This window comes from Phodopus roborovskii, unplaced genomic scaffold (genome assembly GCF_943737965.1).
Source record: "Phodopus roborovskii unplaced genomic scaffold, PHOROB, whole genome shotgun sequence".
In the NCBI taxonomy this organism is placed as follows: domain Eukaryota; kingdom Metazoa; phylum Chordata; class Mammalia; order Rodentia; family Cricetidae; genus Phodopus; species Phodopus roborovskii.
Window position 1 is genome coordinate 4738201 of NW_026126407.1, and position 21531 is coordinate 4759731.

General features: G+C 48.0%; 1 protein-coding gene across 4 annotated transcripts; it reads right to left on the minus strand.

Moving 5' to 3' along the window:
- Positions 1–687: 687 nt before the first annotated feature.
- On the minus strand, positions 688–21527 carry Flot2 (flotillin 2). Of its 4 annotated transcripts, none has more exons than XM_051179920.1 (11): positions 21334–21527; positions 12061–12142; positions 6340–6430; positions 5285–5408; positions 3809–3927; positions 3577–3690; positions 3358–3477; positions 3059–3273; positions 2478–2661; positions 2004–2153; positions 688–1924 (listed from the first exon to the last, which is right to left on the minus strand). In XM_051179920.1, exons 1-11 carry the CDS (start codon positions 21380–21382, stop codon positions 1886–1888), a joined length of 1287 nt encoding a protein of 428 aa, XP_051035877.1. In that variant the 5' UTR covers positions 21383–21527; the 3' UTR covers positions 688–1885. The 4 variants fall into 4 exon arrangements, with proteins under 4 accessions (XP_051035877.1, XP_051035878.1, XP_051035880.1 ...); XM_051179921.1 differs by lacking the exon at positions 6340–6430 and adding an exon at positions 7910–8000; XM_051179923.1 differs by lacking the exon at positions 6340–6430 and having other exon boundaries at positions 21334–21351.
- Between the last annotated feature and the right edge of the window lie 4 nt (positions 21528–21531).

Here is a 21531-nt window from a genome sequence, read left to right on the forward strand (position 1 = left end):
CTGTAATTGGAAGTTGAAGGCAGAAGAAACTGGAGCTCAAGGCCAGATCTGATTACAGAGAAGTTTGAGAGCAGCCTGGGTTACATGTCTCCAAGGAAAAACCCACACACAAATAGCAATAAAAGAATACTGAGGCCTGAGAAGAATAAGTTATTTACCAACAACAGAATTAAAATTCAAGTTAAAATATAAGCAGCCTTATCAGCAGAGTTCACACCTTTTTTTTTTTTTTAAAAAAAGACTTATCTGTTGATTTTATGCATACAAGTGTTCTATCTGAATGTACATCTTTAAGCCAGAAGATGGTATGAGATCCCACTATAGATGGTTTTGAGCCATCACGTAGTTGCTGGGAATTGAACTCAGGACCTCTGGAAGAGCAACCAATGCTCTTAACCTATGAGCCATCTCTCCAGCACCAAGTTCACGCTATTAAGTCTGAGACATGCTGTGTTTGTGTGCGCTGTATGTATATGCTGTGTGTGTGTGCGTGCTGCGGGAGGAACTAGGTCTGGCAGAGAGCTTGTAACCTGCTCTACCCTCTCCCAGCTCTTGCCTCAGTGCCAAGGCCAGTGTACTGATGCCTCCCAGTGGCTAGGGCAGGAAAGGGCAACCGTGATGCTGATGTGGTTATGGGGTTGGTACTCTCTCTCTCTCCTCATAGATACACAACGAAAGGTGTGGGCATAAGAGATCTTTATTTTTACCAGAAGGGAACAGGCAGTGGGGCAGTGCAACGTCTAAACCCCAGACCAGACATGCAGCATTCACATGCAGAACAGCTACACAGGCTGGGGCAGGGCCAGGGTGGGGCTGGGACCATGGGACACCCTTGCACCCCTATGAGGACACTTGGGTATTGGGCTCTTCTGCCACCAATGGTGCAAAGATACAGAAGATTTAGCTGCTTCCCATGGCTAGAACCCCATTATGCTGGCCGAGAAGAAAATGGCATAGGATGAGGTTTGGCCAGTCGACAGCACTTGATTCTCTTAGGGTTGGCACAGCCTTGCCTCCTGGGAGAGCCCCATGCCCAGGACGGCACAGCACTAGCAGGAAGATGTATAAACTTTCCTGTCCCTAACAGAGCTAGACATTGACCCCAGAAACAGTAGAATTGGACTAAGACCCACCCCCCAATCAGGGACAAGCCAACGAAGGGGATGTCCCTGAGCATGGGCAGGGCCTCCTAAGGCAGTAGTAAACTGAGGAAGCTGCTATAGACAAGGGGCCTTGCCTTTGTGCCTCTGGGGTGCAGGGCAGAGGGGCAGGTTTAACAGCAGGCCCAGGGCCTGGGTGTGTATGTGACAGGCATTACTCTAGGCCCAATAGGCCATGGCCACTCAGGCCTCAAAGAGCAAGAGTGTGTGGGGTGTGGGCTTCCTGTAACAGAGTTTAGGGCTAGGAAGTTCAGATGGGGAGAGAGGAGAGTGGGTGTCCTACGCAGAACCCTTGTACCCATGCTGGGCTCTGCCAGGACTAGGGAAGACAGACAGGTACATGTAGAACTTGAAGGCACCAGGATTCTGAGGAGCAGTGGGGCCACTCCTCACAGACAGACAATGATTATAATAAACAACTTCCACTTCAGCTTAAACTATATGATGTGTGGAGGTGGGAAGAGAAGGGGAGAGAAACAGAGAGCCAGAGAAAGAGGCACACATGGCAGAAGAGGAAACACACAGATGAATGTGGCAGTTGGTGTGAGAGCATGAAAGAGAGCAGGAGAGGAGGGATGGCAGCCAGAGATGGCCTGGACACGCAGCTCTTCTGGTCCCTACAAAATAAGGCACCAGAGTCGGTGACGTTCTCGTCCCTGTGATGTTAAACAGGGTGCTGGAAGGGCAGGCAGCTGCTGAAGGACTTGAGTCTGCAGGAGCCTCCCTCAAACCTGTGCACCAGTGGCATTCTTGATCAGGGGTATCTGCAAGGATGAAGGACACAGTGAGGGCTGCTGCCCTGAAATCGTCAGCCTGTGCAATCCATCACAGAAAGGCACACACCTTTGAGAGGTCCACACCGGTGAGGGCGTGCACAGAGGCGGGCAGTTCTGCTAGCAGCCGGTTCACTTCTGATGTCACCTTGCTGTTATCCCCACTGAGAACAACAATCTCATCGACTTTAGTCAGGGGAGCGGAGATTTTGGCAGCAATCTAGGAGGTGGGGTGTTTGGAGAGTTTAGTGAGAGAGCTGACTTTTGTTCACCTGTCCTATCCAGCACTTTGCCATCTTCTTCAAGTCACCCACACCCAAAGCAATCTGAACAGCAAGCAACAGCTGCAGAGGTCCATGAGCCAGATAGCCCGGGCCTGCTGGCGGGCTCCTACCTGCCTGCTAGGCATTTTCATCACACCCACCAGCAGAGTATGGACATAACTGACTGGGCCCAGGGAAATTCTGGCACTTGCCCAATGGTCAAGCAGAAGTCTAGAAGACTAGAAACTTTGAGTGCAAGCTTGGGTGGGAGCGGACCTTACCTGGGGAAGAGCCTCTAGCACCAAGGCCATCTTGGCTGCATCTCCATACTTCTGGTAGGCCTCAGCCTTAAGCTTCATCCGCTCAGCTTCTGCCTTGCCCATTGCCTCAATGACTGCTGCCTCTGCCTCTCCGATTTTGCGGATCTTTTCAGCTTCTGCTTGTGCCAACAGGACTTGCTTCACCCTAAGGGAGCCCAGGCCACTCAGTCAGTTAAGAGATGCTGGGCTCTCCCGAACCTTACCTGGGGCACAGCACCTCTAGCTCTCTGCTGTGGTGGATGTTAGGGATGGGAGACAATTGAAGGGGATGCCCTGTCCTGCTAACTCTTGTGGAACACAAGCCACCAGCCCCCAGCTGCAAGTGGGAGGGTCGACTAGGAGGTCCTCTGTGTTAAGTGCTATCCCAGGCACCCTGGACTCTTGGCAGAGTCTTCCAGACAACAGGCTTGGGAGCTTATCTGCCTCACAGAAAGGAACAGCCTGGGGCAAGGGGGTAGTGTAACTTCTAAACTGGCTGCAAGTATGGTGAGCACTGATGGCAGGACAGCCTCATCGGCCATCCTGCTGGGCTGAGCTCTCACTTTTCGCCCTCAGCGATCTGCTGGATGCGGTGGGCCTCGGCCTCTGCAGGGCGGCGCACTGTGGCGATGAGCTCCTTGTCCGTCCGGAGGATTTCCTGGGTCTCCACAGCAATCTGCTTCTTGCGCTGCACGACCTCAATCTCAATCTCTTCCTGCCGGATCTTCTGCTGCTCTCGGGCCCCTTGCAGCTCATAGGCCAACTGGGCCTCAGCTGTCTGTAGCAGGGGGATTGACAGATGAGAGGGAGGGCAGCGTACCCTGCACCCTGAGCTCTATGCCAGGGGCCACGGGCTTCTCACCCTGATGTTGACCTCTTCACTGAAGGCTGACTTTTGCAGCTCAAAGGCTCTCTTGGAGTCAGCAATCTTGGTGTCTGCCATGAACTTCACATCTAGCATCTCCTTCTTGCACTCAGCTTCCTGGGAGTAGCAAAGGTGGTGGTGAGGATTAGATGAGGGACCCCATGGCCATCAACCTTGAGCTCCCAGTCCTGGGCACGAAAGGGAAACCCTGCATACCCGGATGCCTGCGTCCCGTTCTGCCTCTGCCACACCAATGTCCGCATCTCTCTGCACCACAGCAGTCTGTGTTTTGCCCAGTGAGCTCAGATAGTCTACTTTGTCATAAACATCCTAAGGAAGGAAGGAGGGATGGTTGTACAAGGGAACAGTCTTAAGTACAAAGGGTTCCTCCTACCAGGTACCATCTCCCAGATGGACACAAGGGTACAGCTTTCCTACTACACCTTACCTTGATGGTGAAGCTGAGGATTTCAATGCCCATACGGCCAACATCAGGGGCTGCCACTTCCCGAACCAGCTTGGCAAACTGGTCTCGGTCCTGATAAATCTGTTCCACAGTCAGAGTCCCTGAAGGACAGAAGAAGCATAAACCAATCTCCAGGGGCTAGCTGATAAAGAGAGGAAGCATTTGAGGGCAAGCCTGGCTGCATGCAAAGGTCAAGCAGTGTGAGCTACACCTTCCTGGGGTTCCTTCCCAAGTGGTTAACACTGAGCTTCTCGTGTAGAGAGAGGTCAAGTTGAATGAGCAACTGTGTCCTAAGCAGCACCAGATATCTCAGCGGTCTGCCACTTCAGCGCCCTCCTCTTTTGAACTCATTCTGTAGACCAGGCTGGCCTCAAACTCAGAGATCCACCTGCTTCTGCCTCCTGAGTGCTGGAACTAAAGGCGTATGCCACCATAGCCTGGCCAAAACAATTTTTGAAAAAATAATTTTATGTTCATTTAATTTAAATTTTAAATGATTTGCTCATTTTTTAAGTGCATTAGTGTTTTGCCTGTATTTATGTCCATGTGTGTGAGGGTGTCAGATCCCCTGGAACTGGAGTCACAGACAGTTGTGAGCTGCCATGTGGGTGCTGGGAATTGAACCCAGGTCCTCTGGAAGAGCAGTCACTGAGCCATCTCACTAGGTCCTAAAGTTTTATTAGTATTATTTTATGTGTGTTTGTCTGTGTGGGTGCACATGCACACACACCTGAAAGGGCAAGGGTCCACCTTGAGTATCATTCCTCAGACACGGTCCACCTTGTTTTTTGAGGCAGTTTTTCTTATAATGACTTTTGTTTTGTTTTGTTTTCCTGAGACAAGGTTTCTCTGTGTAGCCCTGGCTGTCCTGGAACTCGCTCGTTAGACCAGGCTGGCCTCAAACTCAGAGATCACCTGCCTCTACCTCCTAAGTGCTGAAATTAAAGGTATATGCCATCACCACTGCCTGGCAATGGTGGCTTTTAAAATTTCATTTTAATATGTTTGAGACAGTCTCTCTGCAGAGTTCTGGGCTGGCCTTGTACTCTGTACATTAGCTTTGACCTCAGAGGTCCACCTGCCTCTGCCTTTAAAGCGCTGGGATTAAAGGTGTATGCCTCCATTCCCAGCATGTGGGGACCTTTTAAAAAGCTTGGGTTATGAAGACTGAACTCAGGTCTTCTTGCTTGCAGATAAGCACGTTGCCAATGGAACTATTCCCCCAAGCCTGCCTGCCTTCCTGCCTTCCTTCCTTTTTTCCTTTCTTTGTAGCACTGGGCATCAAACACAGGGCATTTTGCATGCTCAGCTTTATCACTGAACTACACTTTCAGTCCACCTTGAGTTTTGAAATTAAAAACTTAGAAAATGTTTTAGCTCAAACCTCAGTGGGACAGGCTCCCAGCCCAGCCATGCACATGTTCCTGGCCCTGGCTCAGAGGCTGGGCAGGGCCTCACCAAGGATGGATCGTAGATGCCCCTCCAGGGTCTGTAGGACAACATTCTTGATGTCCTGCACATTCTTGCCCAGGAACTGTTCACAGGCCACAGCTAGGAGCTCCTTCTCTGTCATGATCTTCACCTGCCAAGGACACAGACACCTGAGTCAGCTGGAAGGCAGGTGGAGGTCTAGGCCCTGGGATGCAGAGGCTGGGATGCAGCCTTGGGATGCAGAGGCTGGCTGGCAGCTGTGCTCCACCCCTCCTTGTCAGACTTCTTGGCCCTGGGGCTGCAAAGGGGGCTCCTGAGACCCCTGGAGGGAGAGCTGCAATGCAAGGAACTCTTCCATTGAAATCCAGTCTTTACTGGTGGTCCCAGATTCTGATCTGGCCTCTCTTCCACACCTTTGGGACTCATCTTCCCGCCCCTCCAGCCCCCTGCTCCCACACTAGCCAGCCCTTCCTCTGCAGCCTCCCTATGGATGAAGACCCTCAGGCGTAGGGGCAGCGAGTATGAAAAGGAGAATGAGCAATAGGGACACAATCAGACAAATGGAGCTGGAAAGAGCCTAGACAGGGCAGGAGACAGGTCTTCCAGGTGCTCTGTCAACTCCCTCATCAGAGACCCTCACTGCCCTGTGACGCTGAGGGTGGTTAGGGTGGGACACCCTCACAGGCCCCAGCTGAGGTAGATAAGCAGCTCCTATAAAACCTAGAGGTCAGAACTTCCCTGCCTCACAGAATCTCTTCCTCTGGGCCACCCAGGGATCAAGGGAGGCCTCAACCCTGGGCTCTGCTGTGTCCTATGCCTGTAAAAAATGAGGATGGGTTAGTGAGACAGGAGCCCTCAACACTGGTTTTGTCTTGAGAGGGCCACTGAGGAGAGAAAGAGTGTCTGTTAGTTTTGCTGGGTGGCCAAGTGGACATGTTCCAATGGTGATGATCCTGTTGTAGAGGTGCCAGGGATTCTAGAGAGAGACACCCCCTGGTTGGTGTCCTCTCCTCCTCCCCCCAACCCCAGAATTGGGACGAGGAACTTCAATGGACATGCGTGGGGCTGCTGAGTTACTATACCTGTGCGACACCCGTCACAGTTAAAGCTACCCCCTCGGCCGTCTCTACGTCCTCACAGCGGGGCTGCAACGTCATAATCTCTAGGGAAATCCTGCCAAGAAATGCAAAACAGGGGCATGGGTCTGGGGGCCCAGGGCTTGAGGTGTGGAAGAGTCCAGTATCTCACTGTTCCAGCTGGGACAGACCAAAGGTCCCAGTAAAGAGGATTCTTCAGAGGTATGTAGCTGGCTGTGTGTGCAAAGATCATGGGAGGGACAGCAGGGTAGGAGCAGGTGGCTCCAGGAGGTAGGTAAGTGGGTGCCATGTACATATGTTTTCTGTTCATCATACTGGCTTGAATTGTGAGGAAAATGAAGCAAGAAAGAAGTGGCTGTAGTGCTCTGGGTCTGACGGGGACAGGAGAAGCCTAGACTGTAGCAGTATATGGTGTTCTAGGACAGAAAGCAGGTGCTGGGACTCCAGACTGTCATGAAGGCTGTGCATGGGTGTCATCTGAATGTTTCTCGGGGTCCCTACTTTCTCCGTGGGTCTATGAAGTACCTCAGTATGCCTTAGAAGGTTATCTAGAAAGCTCTGCCTACTGGGCAGGTATGCTGAGGGTATGCCCACAGCTAGGCCAATATATAAATAACTCTACACTTGCCCCTTGCCAAGGAAGCTGTCTGGTTCCTTTCCTTGGCCACAGGTTATGACTTGAAGGACACCCTTTGGTATTGGGGCTACAGAGGTCACATAGAAAATGCAGGCTGGGGTTACACTGGCATATTAACCCTAGAAAGAGCTGCTGTGCCCCAACAATCTGACTCCTCATGTCTGCATTTACCTAAGCTTAAAGGTATCTGGGCATTGTCAGAGGTCTCAAGTATAGTATAGGAATAGAAGGAATTATGGTTGCTGAGGGAAGCCTGGACACTACTAGTGCCACACAAGGTATTCTGAGCTGCTTCTTGGGCCTCTGTACTGAAGCCTGCCTTTCTCTTGGGTGCAAAAGATAACGGATGAGGATGTCCTTCTTCACTAGAGCTGGTGGGATTGGTAAGGAACAAAGTGCGGATTCTGAATTTTTGTCTGAGAAGGTTGCAGGGAAACTCAGTGTTGAGGAAAGGGAAGGGCAAGATAGTGTTTAAACCTCTCCAGCCCAGGAGTTACTAGTAACAGCTGGCAAGGACTTCTGATGTCCATGGCTTCATTCCTAGTTCCTGAGACTAAGAAGGTGCACATCAGAGAGCTGACACATGAAGAAGGAAGATGGGAGTCTGTAGGTTATAGAGAAAAGCTCTTGGAGCTGCTCTGCACTCTAGCCAAGGATAGAGTCACCAGCTATGGCTGCATGACACCCACTGGCTGACCTGGCAGAACTTCCCGAACCCCTTGAGTGTTCTATACTTGCATCCTTAAGGGGAAAGGAACCTGGGGGTCTACCTGGACCTACCCTGTACCTAGAGCAGTAGAGAAGAGTGGGGAGGGAGGTACACTCTCAGGAGGAGAGTCCATCCAGCTTGTGCCTGCCAGGCCCCGCAGGGCAGGAAGAGAAGGTTAGACACGGAGGAGGAAGCAGGTGGGTTATTACCTGTGCAACCCCTGTTACGAATAGCGGGACCCCCTCCGACGTCTCAATATTCTCACAGCGACACAGGATGGTCATAACCTCCAGAGACAGTCTGAGGAGCAGCCAGGGGGTAGGGCAAGGTAGGGACAGGAAGGGTAGGAAGGGACACAGTAAACACACATAGTGGTTACCAGATAAGCATGGATGCCTGACACATGGGGCATGGTGTGTTGTTCTCGATATTTCCACCCACTCCCTCCAGCTCAGTCTAAGTCTGCATGAGAACACAGGTATCCCCTTGTTGGCCTGAGGCTTTCTAGCCTCTTGTCCCTACCCCCTTTTCAAGTAGGAGCTGCTGGGCTGGGAAGAGGTGTGCTAGTGTTCAGAGCCCAGGACCAGAAGTCAGGAGGCCTATGTAGAGGGTACCCAGGTTGCAACAATATCACTTTCCCAAGATATTCCTGCCATGACCTAGAGGAACTGATCCTTATCTCTGCCCTCCTAACATCAGAAAACCTGTTTCCAGAAGTCAGGATGAGGTGGTCACTCTGGGTATTAATGAGACACAGCAACGTTGGGGAATGAACCCTCAAGGTTGGGGTTAATATCACTAAAAAGGCAATTTAGATCCAGGAAATCTCAAAGAAAATGTGGGATATCTGACTGGGAAGGGGGAATCAAAGAAGGCTGGGGAAGAAAGAATACTTATGTAAGAATATTCACAGAGATGAATGAGGGACGAAGGAATGTTATTATTTGGAATCCCAAAGTTGGGCATGGGCAAAGAAAAGAGTGCCGGTAAAGAAAACAAGGTGGGCGGTGGTGGCTCACACCTTTAATCCCAGCACTTGGGAAGCAGAGGCAGGTGGATCTGTGTAAGATCAAGGCCAGCCTGGTCTAAAAGACTTGAGTTCCAGGACAGCCAGGGCTATACAGGAAAACCCCATCTCAACCAACCAATCAAAAAGAAAGAAAAAGAGAAAAGGAAACAAAGTGCATGTAGACTGTGAGCGTCACTCCAGCTGTGTGCACATGTGCAGGGCAGTGGAACAGGCAGGGCCAGGCTATAGATAGTGTGAATGGGTCCCTTAAACCCAAGGAAGGGAAAGCAGAGGCTGAGAGTAAAGGGACAGAAGCAGGTGGATGCAGTGGGAAGGCTGGGGCGGGGAGGGGCAGGGAGGGGCAGGCAACACAGAACTCCTACCTCTTCTCTGGGAGAGGCTGTTCTCACAGCTGCAGCCTGGGGGCTCTAGCCTTGCAGGTGTGCAAAGGTTGCCTTCATTCGATCCCTGAACACTGGCACTCCTAGGCCTAAGAATACTTATTACACTTTATTTTCAGTGCTGGGGATGGAACCCAGCAAACTGGATAAATACTAAACCACTTTCAGTACACCTTGACCTGGCTCAGACAGGAACCCATCAGAACTTTCTTGTGGGAAAGGAGAGAGGGAAGCAGGAGGGGAGGGAGGGGGAGAAAGAGGAAGGGAGGGAGGGAGGGAGGGAGGGAGGGAGGGAGGGAGGGAGGGAGGCTGCAGCTCAGATGCCGGAAGTGGAAGAATTACTTAGGTAAGAGGAAGGAGCTGCTCACATAAAGGCCTCAGGAATAGAGAGGGTGTTGCAGCAGAGAAAAGAGAAAGAATGGGTGACACCACAGGTGGTGACATCGTAGTGGCTGTGGAAAAGTCTTCAAAAGGTAGGCTGAGTTAGATGCCTGATCCCTCTTTCTTTTTACAGATTTTTAAATTTTACTTTTATATTTAGAAGTGTCTGCCTGCGTGGGTGATTGTGTACTGTGTGCCTGGTTCCCAAGGAGGGCAGAAGACGGCATCAGACCCCTGGGACTGGAGTTACAGACCCCAGGTTTATTTAGAACTAAAATGCAACAGGTGCTCTTTACCACCGAGCCAACTCTCCAGCCCCCCTCCCCTTCTTTTTGAGACTGTCCATAGCTAGCCCACTAGCTGAGATTCTTTGTAGCATTTGAAGCCTCCACTCTAACCCAAAAGGCTCTTGCCGGCTAGGGAAATAAAGGTACCTGGCGATGGATATGGCCCACAAGTGGGCCGGGGCTGGAGCAGGGACTAAGAAGGGAGGAAGCTGCAGGTGAAGATGCCTCACCAGAGGCAGCATGTTGAACGAGGTCAGCCCTCACTTCCTACCTGCTGTCAGGGAAGCTTAGCCTTCCTGTTTTGGAGCTCTGCTCCCTGGGATAAGAACTAGGAGTGGGAGACCTGAGATGCAGAGAACAGGATGTAGGGCCATTGCCTTAGCATGGCTACCCATATAGGACCCATCTCTGGCCAAGTGCAGCTGTCTGTCTGTGCCTGGTGTGCGTGTGTCTTTGAAGGGTATTCCCACGCCTTCTGACAGGCTAGCAGATCCAGACAGGTGTGCCTAGGACTCTTTGAAGCTCACACTGTGACTAAGTGATTATGACATTGATGGTCTTGGGACAGAAAAGTCCCTCAGTGAAGAGAGAAGACAGGAGAGTGAGGGAGTTACTGAGAATCAGTGATGTTAAAAAGTCATGCTCCCATCCCTCAACCCTTGTATGTTGCAGACACCCAAGAGCCTCAAGCACCAGCACCATCACGCACAGTACGCACAGGGCTCTCTGCTGACTGGTGGGAGCTTCAGGGTGGGGGAGGAATTCTGCTGGAATGATCCTGGGCTGTAGGCACTGATGCAACAGTGTTGAAACTTCCCTGCCTTTATTATGTTTCAGTCTGGAGACTTTCCATACTGACTTAGGATTCCGGACTATCTTGCCAGGTCCCAGCAGAAACTTCTTATATACCTAGTCTACTGCTGTTACAGAGCACACGTGGTGAATGTACATCCATTCTGATTCTTGCTCTTGCTGCAACTGTCCCCAGGCCTGTACAGGAGAGGATGTATGCAGGTTCTGCCTGACGTTTCCTCCTTCTGTATACCCTTTTCAAATAGTGTATAATTAAGACTTTTTTGTTTGTTTTTTGAAATAGGGTTTCAAGCAGCCCAGGTTGGTCTCAAAGTCATTATTAGCCCAGGCTGGCCCTAAATGTCTGATTCTCCTGCCTACACTTCCCAAGTGCTCAGGATTGCAAATATGCACCAACATGTTAGGTATAATTTTTGTTTGTTTGCTTTTGGAGACAGGGTTTCTCTGTGGCTTTGGAGGCTGTCCTGGAACTAGCGCTCGTAGACCAGGATGGTCTCAAACTCACAGAAATCCACCTGCTTCTGCCTCCCAAGTTCTGGGACCAAAGGCGTGCACCACCACTGCCTGGCTAATGTCAGGTATAATTAAGATCTTGCTGAGACAGGGTCTGTTTGTATATCACAACCTGGACTGGAACTATGTAGCTTAGGTTGGTGTGACATTTACAGCAGTCCTTCACCTCAGTCCTCCTGAAGGCTGGAACGACAGACATGAGCCTGGCAAGCCTTTCTGACCCACTGAGTTAGAATACAATTGCTAAGATTCTTCCTGGGTATGACTCTGCAGTTTGGGACAGAAGCAGGACCACTTCCAATTGGAAAGACCACTCTGTAAATGAGGGGCAGGGAGTGAGCTGTGCTGGCTTTTTTTTTTTTTTTTTTTGTCAACTTGTCACAAGCTTAGACATACCTGGAAAGAGGGGATCTTAACTGAGAAAATGCTTCCATAGACTGGCCTGTAAACAAGTCTATGAGTTATTTCCTTGATTAAGAATTGATGTGGGAGGGCCCAGCCCATTATGAGTGTTGCCACCCCTGGGCAGGTGGTCTTGGATGGTTAAGCAAGCCATGGGGAGCAAGTCAGTAAGCATTCTTACTCTATAGCCTCTGCAGCTTTCTTCCTTCAGATTCTTGCCTTGCATTCGTGTCCTGACTTGCTCCGTGATGGAATGTGACCTGAGAGTTGTAAGCTGAAATAATTTCCCTCCTCCCCAAGTTGCTTTTGGTCACGGTGTTTTATTACAGCAATAAAAACCCTACCAAGACAGGCCCACAGGACACATCTTCCTAAAGTGTACCTCCTGTATCCTGAGCAGCTATTTCTGTTTCTCCATATGGGGGCCTCCTCCCCCAAGATGAAAGGTGGGGTGGGAGATGATCTACCTGGCTGTGTGGTGAAAGGAGTGGGCCCACTGGAAATCCCTTTCTTGCCCACCAGGAAGACAGATTCCAGAGCCCCGAGGTCCTTACCTCTGAGTGTCCGAGATACACCACCAGGCCCAGGCCCAGCCGCCAAACACATACTGTTTATAGTCGGAACCACAACAGCCCCCTGGGGAGCAAAGCAAACCACTGTTGGTCAGTCAGTTCTTGGGTCTACCTGCCCTCTGTCCCCATAACTTTGGCCTGTTTTACGTTATTAAAAAATTCTTTTTTGATTTGGTCAGTTTTGTTTTGTTTCCCTTTGAGACAGGGTTTCTCTGTTTAGCCCTGGATGTCTTGGAACTCAGTGGGGCTGATGCTCTACTCCCAAACCCAGGGCACTCAGAATCGCCTTGTTCCTTTTGTGGGCACAGGCAGGGAAGTGAGGCCTCAAAATTAAGGCAGCTTGTAGTAGCGACAGAAGGGAAAAGCTTCAGAAAGAAGTGGCTCCTAAAATCTGGCTGTGGCCATGCTCGTCATGTTCTCATGGTGAACTCCTGTTCCTCATCAAGTTCAGGAAGTGTTAGTAAAGGCTACAGGGAGTTAATTTTCCGTGCGAAGAAACTCACAGGAAACACGAATCAAAGGAAACAGGATTTTGTAGTGAAAGAAAAAAAAGGTTTGGGTTTTCATGAAGGCTTACAGATGTTTGCCTCTCCTGGGCAAGGGTCTAGGTAGTTTTGTAACTGGTTATGTCTCTGAGGACCTGCCTCATAAACAGCACCACCAGTAACCATGAAATGAAATAATGAGCACTTTTCTCAAGAACAACCATACTGAAGTAAGGAAAAGGTTGGATAGCGCTTGCACTAACCCAGGCAAAGCACACGGCTGGTGCAAGTGTGTAGTGACTTCTGGTGCAGGGTCTTAGTTTATGTTTTTACACAGAATCCCATTATGTAGACCAGGCTGGTCGGGAAGTCACAGAGACTGCCTGCCTTTGCCTAGCAAGTTCTGGAATCAAAGAAGCTGGTTGGCTTTTTGCTTCTTTTTAGCCTAGGATTGAACGTGGAGTTTCTGAATACCTGTCAAGCACTCTACTACTGGAGCATTCTTTTGTTTTTTGAGACAGGGTTTCACTGTGTAGCCCTGCTTGTCTGGGAACTCACTGTAGACCATGCTGTCCTGGAACTCACAAAGATCCACATGCCTCTGCCTCCGAAGTGCTGGGGTCAGCTTCTGGAGCATTTTTACTCAAGAAAACTTTCTGCATGTGTGGAAATGTATCTAAGGTGCACAAAATGGTAGCCACTAGCCACATGTGACTGTTGTACACTTTAAACATGGCATATACATCTTATTACTTCTTTTCAATGATGGGGAAAAACAGGGCCTTGCACAAGAGTGCTGTGGAATAACCCTTATGTACACTATGAAAATGTTAATAAAAAGCTGACTGGCTGACAGCTAGGCAGAAATATCAGAGCAGAGAGAATGCTGGATGCAGAGAGAAACAAGATGAACAGGTCATGTTGAAAGAAGGCACCACCATGTGGCAGAGGGTAGATAAGAGATATTGGATAATTTCAAATGCAGGAGTTAGCTAGTAACAAGTCTGAGCTATTCAGCCGAGCTTTTATAATCATCAAGCCTCTGTGCATCATTTACTTGGGAATTGCAGGTGGGAGAGAAAATTCTGTCTACAAATGGAGTTCCAACATGGGACACCTAACCTATATCCACATAAGACCTAAGAAAACTTAAAGTTCTAAACACACAAAAACAGAACCAAACTCGGGTCCCTAGTTTCATGTCGCTCATGCTGGTCACAATACAGAGAGACATGTCTCCTAGAAGCTGCCAGCACAGGAGCTAAGCCGCATGGAGGGTCCCCACAGCATCTCACATAGGCCATGCGTGATACAGAGAGGCATCTCCCAGCCCATGGGCTTAAGCAGCCAGCATGAGCTCCACCAATGTGCTGCGTGGTAGTTTAGGGTTTTGCTCATACAGACAGAAAAGGTTATAGATGCTCAGTAAAGACAGATCCAGATGGAAAATCTCTAAGTGGGTTCAATGTATTTAGAAATGAACATGGCTTGGGAGAGAAAAGAAAAAGGGTATAGACAGTCATAATATCATATATATATATATATATATATATATATATATATATATATATCATCTTGAAAAATCAAAGGGTGGGGGAAAAACAAAGTTGCTTTTTTTCCCCCCACCTTGAGACAGGGTTTCTCTGTATTGCTTTGGAGCCTATCCTGGCACTTGCTCTGTAGATCAGGCTGGCCTCAAAGTCAGAGAGATCTGCCTACCTCTGCTTCGCAAGTGCTGGGATTAAAAGCTTGTGCCACCACTGGACGGCAATAAAGTTCTTAAAAAGGGAGAAAAGTAATATAAAGGAAAAAAGCCATGTAAAGATGCCAAATACACAGTGAGTCTGCATTCTGTATATTGTGTTGTTTTGGATTTTTTTTGACTGTTAGTGAGTGAGTAATAACTGCTAAGAAACACTAGATTATGGAAACTGCTAGATTAAACCAACCTATATATTTAAAAAGTATTTTGACTTCAAAGGGCTAGAGAAATGGCTCAGCAGTTATGAGCACTTGGCTGTCTTCCAGAGGTCCTGAGTTCAATTCACAGCAACCACATGGTGGCTCACAACCATCTGTAATGAGATCTGGTGCCCTCTTCTGGCCTGCAGGTGTACACACAGGCAGAACACTATACAAAAAATAAATTTTGAAAAAATTATTTTGACTTTAAAATGGAGTAAAAAAAGTGTGTTGCTTTGGGATAGATGTTATGCTTTTATTTCCACAGGAAATGAGAGGCTGTGGGTTCATTTCAGGTTAAAGATGATCAGGTTTGATCAAAGAAAACCCTCCCTGAAAATCCTGACCACAGACTTAAATAAACCTAAAAGGACCTATAAGGCTTTTTAAGACAATGAGACATGTCTACTCCTGACAGCACCAGTCTACTTCAGAGAAGATAATGGGCACCGTAGAAACTCTGTATGGCAAAAGTTAGCCACTGGGCAAGAAACTGCCCTTGCTTCAACTGCTGACAGTATGCTGTCCAAATTGGACAAGCAGGACATTAAAGAAAGTGACTGCCAACCTTTGCCAAGACAAGATAGGGAAGTCCTTCAAAATTCCTTGTTTCTCAAAAATGTATGTCAGATACATTCTAGGCCTGTAAGCCAAGATGGATGTCCCAACATTACAGAAAAACTTGTGATTGTCCAGGTAGCCAGATGTCTCTGTCACTTCTAGAGTTTTGGAAGTTGTGTGCAATGCACTTCCTGTTTACTCAGGTAATATATCCTTCTGGGGTATTTGATGGAGTTGGAAGACTAGACAGCTATAGTTTCAATTTTCCTTAGTTATAATAAAAAGGTAAATTAGGTATAAAACTTAAGATTCGCAGGAAGTAGTTTGGAAAGAACGACGCCCAAATTCCCAAATATTGTGTATGTTTGTTTTCATTTAATTGGACTTTGTTATATAAAGTAAAATAAAATAAAAAGTAAAAAAAGAAACCCCCCCAAAAAAACTTAAGATTCACGAAGATAGATAAAAATATTTTCTCTAATTTTGCCAAATACAAGTGAACTGAATATTGTAATTATAATTCTTATTTGATAACTTTTTGTTGTATATAATTTTACTATGTTAAAGTTAAAACCTTGTTTACTTAGACGAAAAGGGGTAATACTGTGGAATAATTCTGTAAACTGTGAAAATGTGTTGCTCTCATTCTTAATAAAAAAAAAAAAAAAAAAAAAAAAAAAAGGCTGATTGGCTGATAGTTGCACAGGATTTCCAGACAGAGTTCTGGGAAGAAGGGCAGAGTCTGAGGAATCTCAAGCAAACAAAGAAGGAAGATGAATGTCCCACCATGTGACAGAAGGTAGATAAGAAATATGGGTTAATTTAAAATGTTAGAATCAGCCAGTAACAAGCCTGAGCTACCTGTCAAGCTTTTATAATTAATGTTAAGTCTCTGTGTCGGTTATTTGGGAGCTGGCAGTTGGGGAAGGAAAAGTGCCTATACAACAGTCATATCTCTAGTACTCTTGCACATTTTTGTATGTGGATGTGGGTGTGCTTATTTGTGTGTACACCACTACACCCAGTTTATGCAGTGCTGAGATTCAAATCCAGGGCTTGAGCATGCTAGGCAAACACTCTGAACTACAGCTCCAGGATTTTTTTTTTTTTTTTTTTGTGTGTGTGTGTGTGTGTGTGTGTGTGTGTGTGTGTGTGTGTGTGTGTGTGTGTGTGTGACTGTTTTGTTTTTAGGCATGGTCTTACTAGGAAGGGACCAGACCCTCACCAAGCCTCCTGCTTTAGCAGCCATGACAGGTTGCAGGAAAGACCTAGCAAGACAAAGGCCCCTGACTCAGCACATGTGCTTAGTTTATGGCTTTCTGACCTTGAAGGAGCTATCCTAGGTCAGATACCTTCCATGTGGCAAGGAACCAATCAGAAGTTAGCTGGCTGGCTTTGGATGTGCTTTAGAATGCTTTATGATAAAAGTGAGGTAACAGTGATTTGCAGAGCATAGCAACCACCCTGGGAAGGCCTATAGGCCATAACAACCAATTGACTAATCAACACAGGACCGGCTGTCCAAGCCCAGAAATGCACCAATCCCAAGACTGTTGCTTACCCCTAGATAATCCCCTTACCTTGTCCAAAAAGTCGTGCCCCCTCCCCCATAGGTTCTCTGGGTCCTTCTCACACCAGCCTCTGTGTTGGACGGAGGAAGGGCCCAAGTTAATGCTGTTAACTCGTTAATAATAAAAGACTCTTTGGTTTTGTATCAGAATGGGTCTCTTGGTGATTTTAGGGTTCAGAATTTGGGCACAACTACTATGTAGACCAGGTTGGCTGGCCTCAGTTAGGAAATCTGTCTGCTTCTGCCACTTGAGGGCTGAGATTAAAGGTATGCATCAACATATCCAGCTTTTTTTAATTTTTAAAGATTTACTTATTTTTTTTTTTTTAAGACAGGTTTTCTCTGTGTAACCCTAGTTATCCTGGAACTTGCTCTGTAGAGTAGATTGACCTTGAACTTACAGAGATCCACTCACCTGCTTCTTGAGTACTAGGATTAAAGGTGCACACCATTACCACCTGGCTTCCAAAATTTATTTATTTATATTTGGTTTTTCGAGACATGGTTTCTCTGAGTTTTGTTGACCAGGATGGCCTTGAACTAAATGAAATCTGCCTGCTGCTGTCTTCCAAGTGCTGGAATTAAAAGTGTGTACACTAGTGCCCAACTCCAAAATGTACTTTTTTTTTTTTTTGAGATTTATTTATTATGTGTACAGTGTTCTGCTTGCACAACAGAAGAGGGCACCAGATCTCATAGATGGCTGTGAGCTACCATGTCATTCTTGGGAATGGAACTCAGGTCCTCTGGAAGAGTGATCTTAACCTCTGAGCCATCTTTCCAGCCCCCAAAGTTTATTTTTATTTATTTATATTGTGCATGTGAGCACAGGCATCCACGGAGACCAGAGTATGATGTCATAGCCTCTAGAACTAGAGTGACAGGCAGTGGTGAGCTGCCTGCTTGATGTGGGTGCTGGGATCCAAATTCTAGTTCCCTCTAGGAGCAACAAGTGTTCTTAAGCACTGGACCATCTCTCCATCATCCCCAACCCACTGCCTTATTTATTTACTTATTATTTATTTTAAAGCAGGATTTCATTCTTCGGGTCAGTCTGGCTTTGATCTCATGGCCAGAGATAAGTCTGTTTTTCTGGAGTGGAAACACCTGACCACAGGGTTGCTTTTCAAGGTAAGCACTATGAGAGCCCTCTGAGGACAGGCAGGTACTCTGAAAGCTGAACCATTTTGGGATCAAAAAAAAAAAAAAAAAAAAAAAAAAAAAATTGTTAAGAGAGCCAAAAGTCACAACTCTTGCATCTTCTGGTCTGGCTGGGGCATGGATGCCCTTGACCAGCTTTAGACTTCTTGATACACTGTGGGGATAGGTGGCAACTGTGGGGGACCAAATGGGACAGGGTGATAATCCTTTACCTTTCATTTAGTCTGTGGCTTTGCGAGCAGTCTATCACAGTTCATGCTTGGCTGTAGCCAAGGGCAACATGCCAGATTCCCAGAGGCAGTAACAGGAAGCTGGGACCTGGCAGGCTGCCCGTACTCCCAGCAGCCTCTTCCCCTGGAAGGTATCTCCCAGCTTTCTGATTATTCTTAGCCCAAGCACTATCATGTATGTGTGTGTATGTGTGTGTGTGTGTGTGTGTGTGTGTGTGTATGTATGTATGTATGTATGTGTGTGTGTAGACTTCTCCATGCAGGCACATGTGAAGGCCAGAGGTTGACATTGGAATGTCTTTCCTCAACCATGTTTTTCTTCTACCTACCATTCTTCCATCCATCTCTCTGAAGCTCATAATTTTAGTTAGATTGGCAAGCCATGGAGTTATACATCCTCCCATTTCCACTCCCCAGCACAATTACAAGCACATGCTGCAGCACCCTGTTTTAACATGGGTCCCGGGAGGCAGGAGAAGACATTTACCCTCTGGGCCTTCTGTGCAGCCTGTTTTGTTTTTGCAACAGGGTTTTACTATGTAGTTCCAACTGGACTGGAACTTGCAGTGATATTACTTCTGTCTCCTCAGTGTTGGGATTACAGATACGAAACTTTAATATTCCTGCATCTAAGGACTCAATACAAAAAAATGTCTATAAATGCATCAAGTCAAATACCTAACAAAAAATTTAAAAGGCTAATGGAATGTTAAAAAACCAAATAGGCAACATATGAAAATAGCTTTTTTTTTGATTTTGGTTTTTCGTGACAGAGTTTCTCTGTAGCTTTGGAGCCTGTCCTGGACTTGCTCTGTAGACCAAGCTGGCCTAGAACTCACAGAGATCCACTTGGCCCCTTCCTGATTTTAAACTCTAGTTTATTTATTTATTTATTATGCACACAGTGTTCTACCTGTGTGTATACCCGCAGGCCAGAAGAGGCACCAGATCTCACAGATAGTTGTGAGCCACCATGTCATTGCTGGGAATGGAACTCAGGACCTCTGGAAACAGCCAGTGCTCTTAACCCCATCCTTAATTCTTAGCATGATTTCCTCTCCCCTCCACCCCCAGAACAGAATTCATCACTGCACTGGCACTGGCCTGAGAGCGGGCTACCGGGAAAGTAGAAGATGGGCACAGCAGCCCATCCCAGAATCTCCTCTCAACCCAGCTGCCAGACTTCCCGTAAGTCAGAATTCAAGCTTTGATTTCCGTGGCCCAGAGTCTGGGCTTCCTGAAAAAAAATCACAAGAAAGAAAAGGTGCAGTGCAGATGCTGGTTTTGTTTTTAATTTGTCTTTGAGGTTTTTTTGTTTTGTTTTGTTTGTTTGTTGGTTTTGTTTTTTTGTTTTTTTTTTTTTTTTTTTTTTTTTTTTTTGAGAGGGTTTTTCTTTCAAAAGAGCCCTGGCTGTGCTGGAACTCACTCTGTAGTCCAGGCTGGCCTTGAACTCACAAAGATCTGCCTGCCCCTGCCTCCTGAGTGCTGGGATTAAAGGCGTGGACAGCCACCACCACCATTTTATGTTTGTGGGTTTTTGACTTCATGTACGTCTGTGCACCACATGTATACAGTGCCCAAGGAGGCCAGAAGAGGGAGTCTGCCCTGGAATTGGAGTTAGAGAGTTGCTAGCTGCTATGTGGGTACCGGTGCTTTTAACTGAGCCATTTCACAAGCTCCAGATTTCTTTTATTCATTGAAAAAATTTTTATTTGTCTATTTTTGATAGGGTCTCTATACCATAGCCCTGTCTATGTCCTCATTCCAAGTGCTTGGATTAAAGGCAGGTAAGTGAAGCTACACCCAGTGAAGAAAGCATTTTCAATGTACGTGTGTGTGTGTGTGTGTGTGTGTGTGTGTGTGTGTGTGTGTGTGTACCTGGGATTACACTTAGATCATCAGGCTTGGTACAACCTGCTGACCCCTCTGCTTAGCCCCAGATTCTGATGTCTAAAAGCCTTCTAGGCCTGAGGAGTGTGGCACAGTGATTGACTAGCATGCCTTGACTTCCCAGGGTTTGGTTCCCAGTACCATAAACACATTCACACAAAAATCAAGCTGGGTGTGGCTGCATATGGAGAGTCAGAGGCAGGAAGATCATTGCAAGCTTTCATAGGTCAAGCCAGGGGCACCAAGAAAGCCTTTCTCCCAAAGCAAACACAGGGGCTGAAGATTGAGAGCACATACTGCTCTTCCAGAGGACCCAAGTTCAATTCCTAACACTTATGTCAGGTGGCTAATAATCATCTGTAACAGCAGCTCCTGGGGGATTCAACACCAGGGGCCTCTGTGAGCACCTGCACTCACCTACACATACCCCCCCCACAGACAGACAGACATATACACCTAACATAATAAAATTAATCTTTAAACTCCCCCCCAAATCCTGGAAACTTAAAACCCACTCAAATTATTATATGGCTCCAAAAGCCATCTTTAGGTATGGAGGGTTGGGGGAGACAAGCCCAGGATTTAGGAAGCCGAAGTCGGCCTCTGCTTTCCCTTCTGACCCCAAGACTTCTGGTCTTCAATGAGATGGGGTATCTTATTTCTCCCACTGGAACAAAGTCCGGGTTGGGGACTGTGAGGATGTCTCAGTAAAGACATTGATTTTGAGATCCAAACAACGCCTAAGGCCATGTTGAGAGCCCGGTGGAATTCATTATATCTCCCCAAGAATGACAGCTATAAGCCCTGGCTCAGGGCTTCTACCTCCCCTTTTGGCAGGCAGCCTTAGTAATTCTGCATACAAGCTAAAAAATCAGTGCTGATGGTGAGAAGAGGTTACAGTTGTGAGCTGGCATGCAACAGGACCCCAGGTGGCTTGAGCTGCCTCCCAAATACACCACCTAAATAAATATCAGCTTTAAGGCTCCTAATGCTGCAGTTCCCGAGAAGCCACCCAGCCAAATCTAGAGCTTGCTGCATTTTGTAATATAGAGCTCTACAGGCCAGAGCTGGGTTACCCAACTGGAGAGGCCGCACCCGCGTTTCCAAGGCGGGCGATGCCAGTAAATCCTGGCAAGCCCCAGCCTGCTCGGAATTAACGGGTCTGCCTCACCCGGAAAAGAGGAACCCGTGCCTCGGGCCCTCCCCATTAGACACCTGCCTTCCAGGGCTACGCGACCGGGCGCTGGAACCCACTCACGTTAGAAGCCCCAAACCCACCACGGGGCAGAGAAGGGTTGTGCACTCCAGGACACGCCGTGAAGGGCTGCTGCTCTCCCGGGACCCGCACCCTAGGCCGGCCTTCCCCGCCGCTCCCCCCCCCCCCCCGTCGCCTCACCTGAGACCACCAGTGCCTCGTTGGGCCCCACCGTGTGGCAATTGCCCATGGCGCCGCAGGCAGGCAAGCAGGCCCTTGGTCTGCTGTGACCTGGAGGGCTGTGGCGAGTCCGCAGCACCGGTCGCGCCCAGCCTATCCCGCCTCCCCCAGCGCAGCCTGCCTGCGCCCCTCTGCGGCCGCTGGCCCGCCGGAAGTGTG

Bases quoted from the DNA above. Each gene is read 5' to 3' on its own strand.
- Flot2 (XM_051179920.1), bottom strand. From the start codon at position 21,382: ATGGGCAATTGCCACACGGTGGGGCCCAACGAGGCACTGGTGGTCTCA. The intron at 5,409-6,339 runs GTATAGTAACTC...TGTCCTTGGCAG, and splicing joins CTGTGACGGGTGTCGCACAG to GTGAAGATCATGACAGAGAA. The intron at 2,154-2,477 runs GTAAGGTCCGCT...CCCACCTCCTAG, and splicing joins TGCTAGAGGCTCTTCCCCAG to ATTGCTGCCAAAATCTCCGC.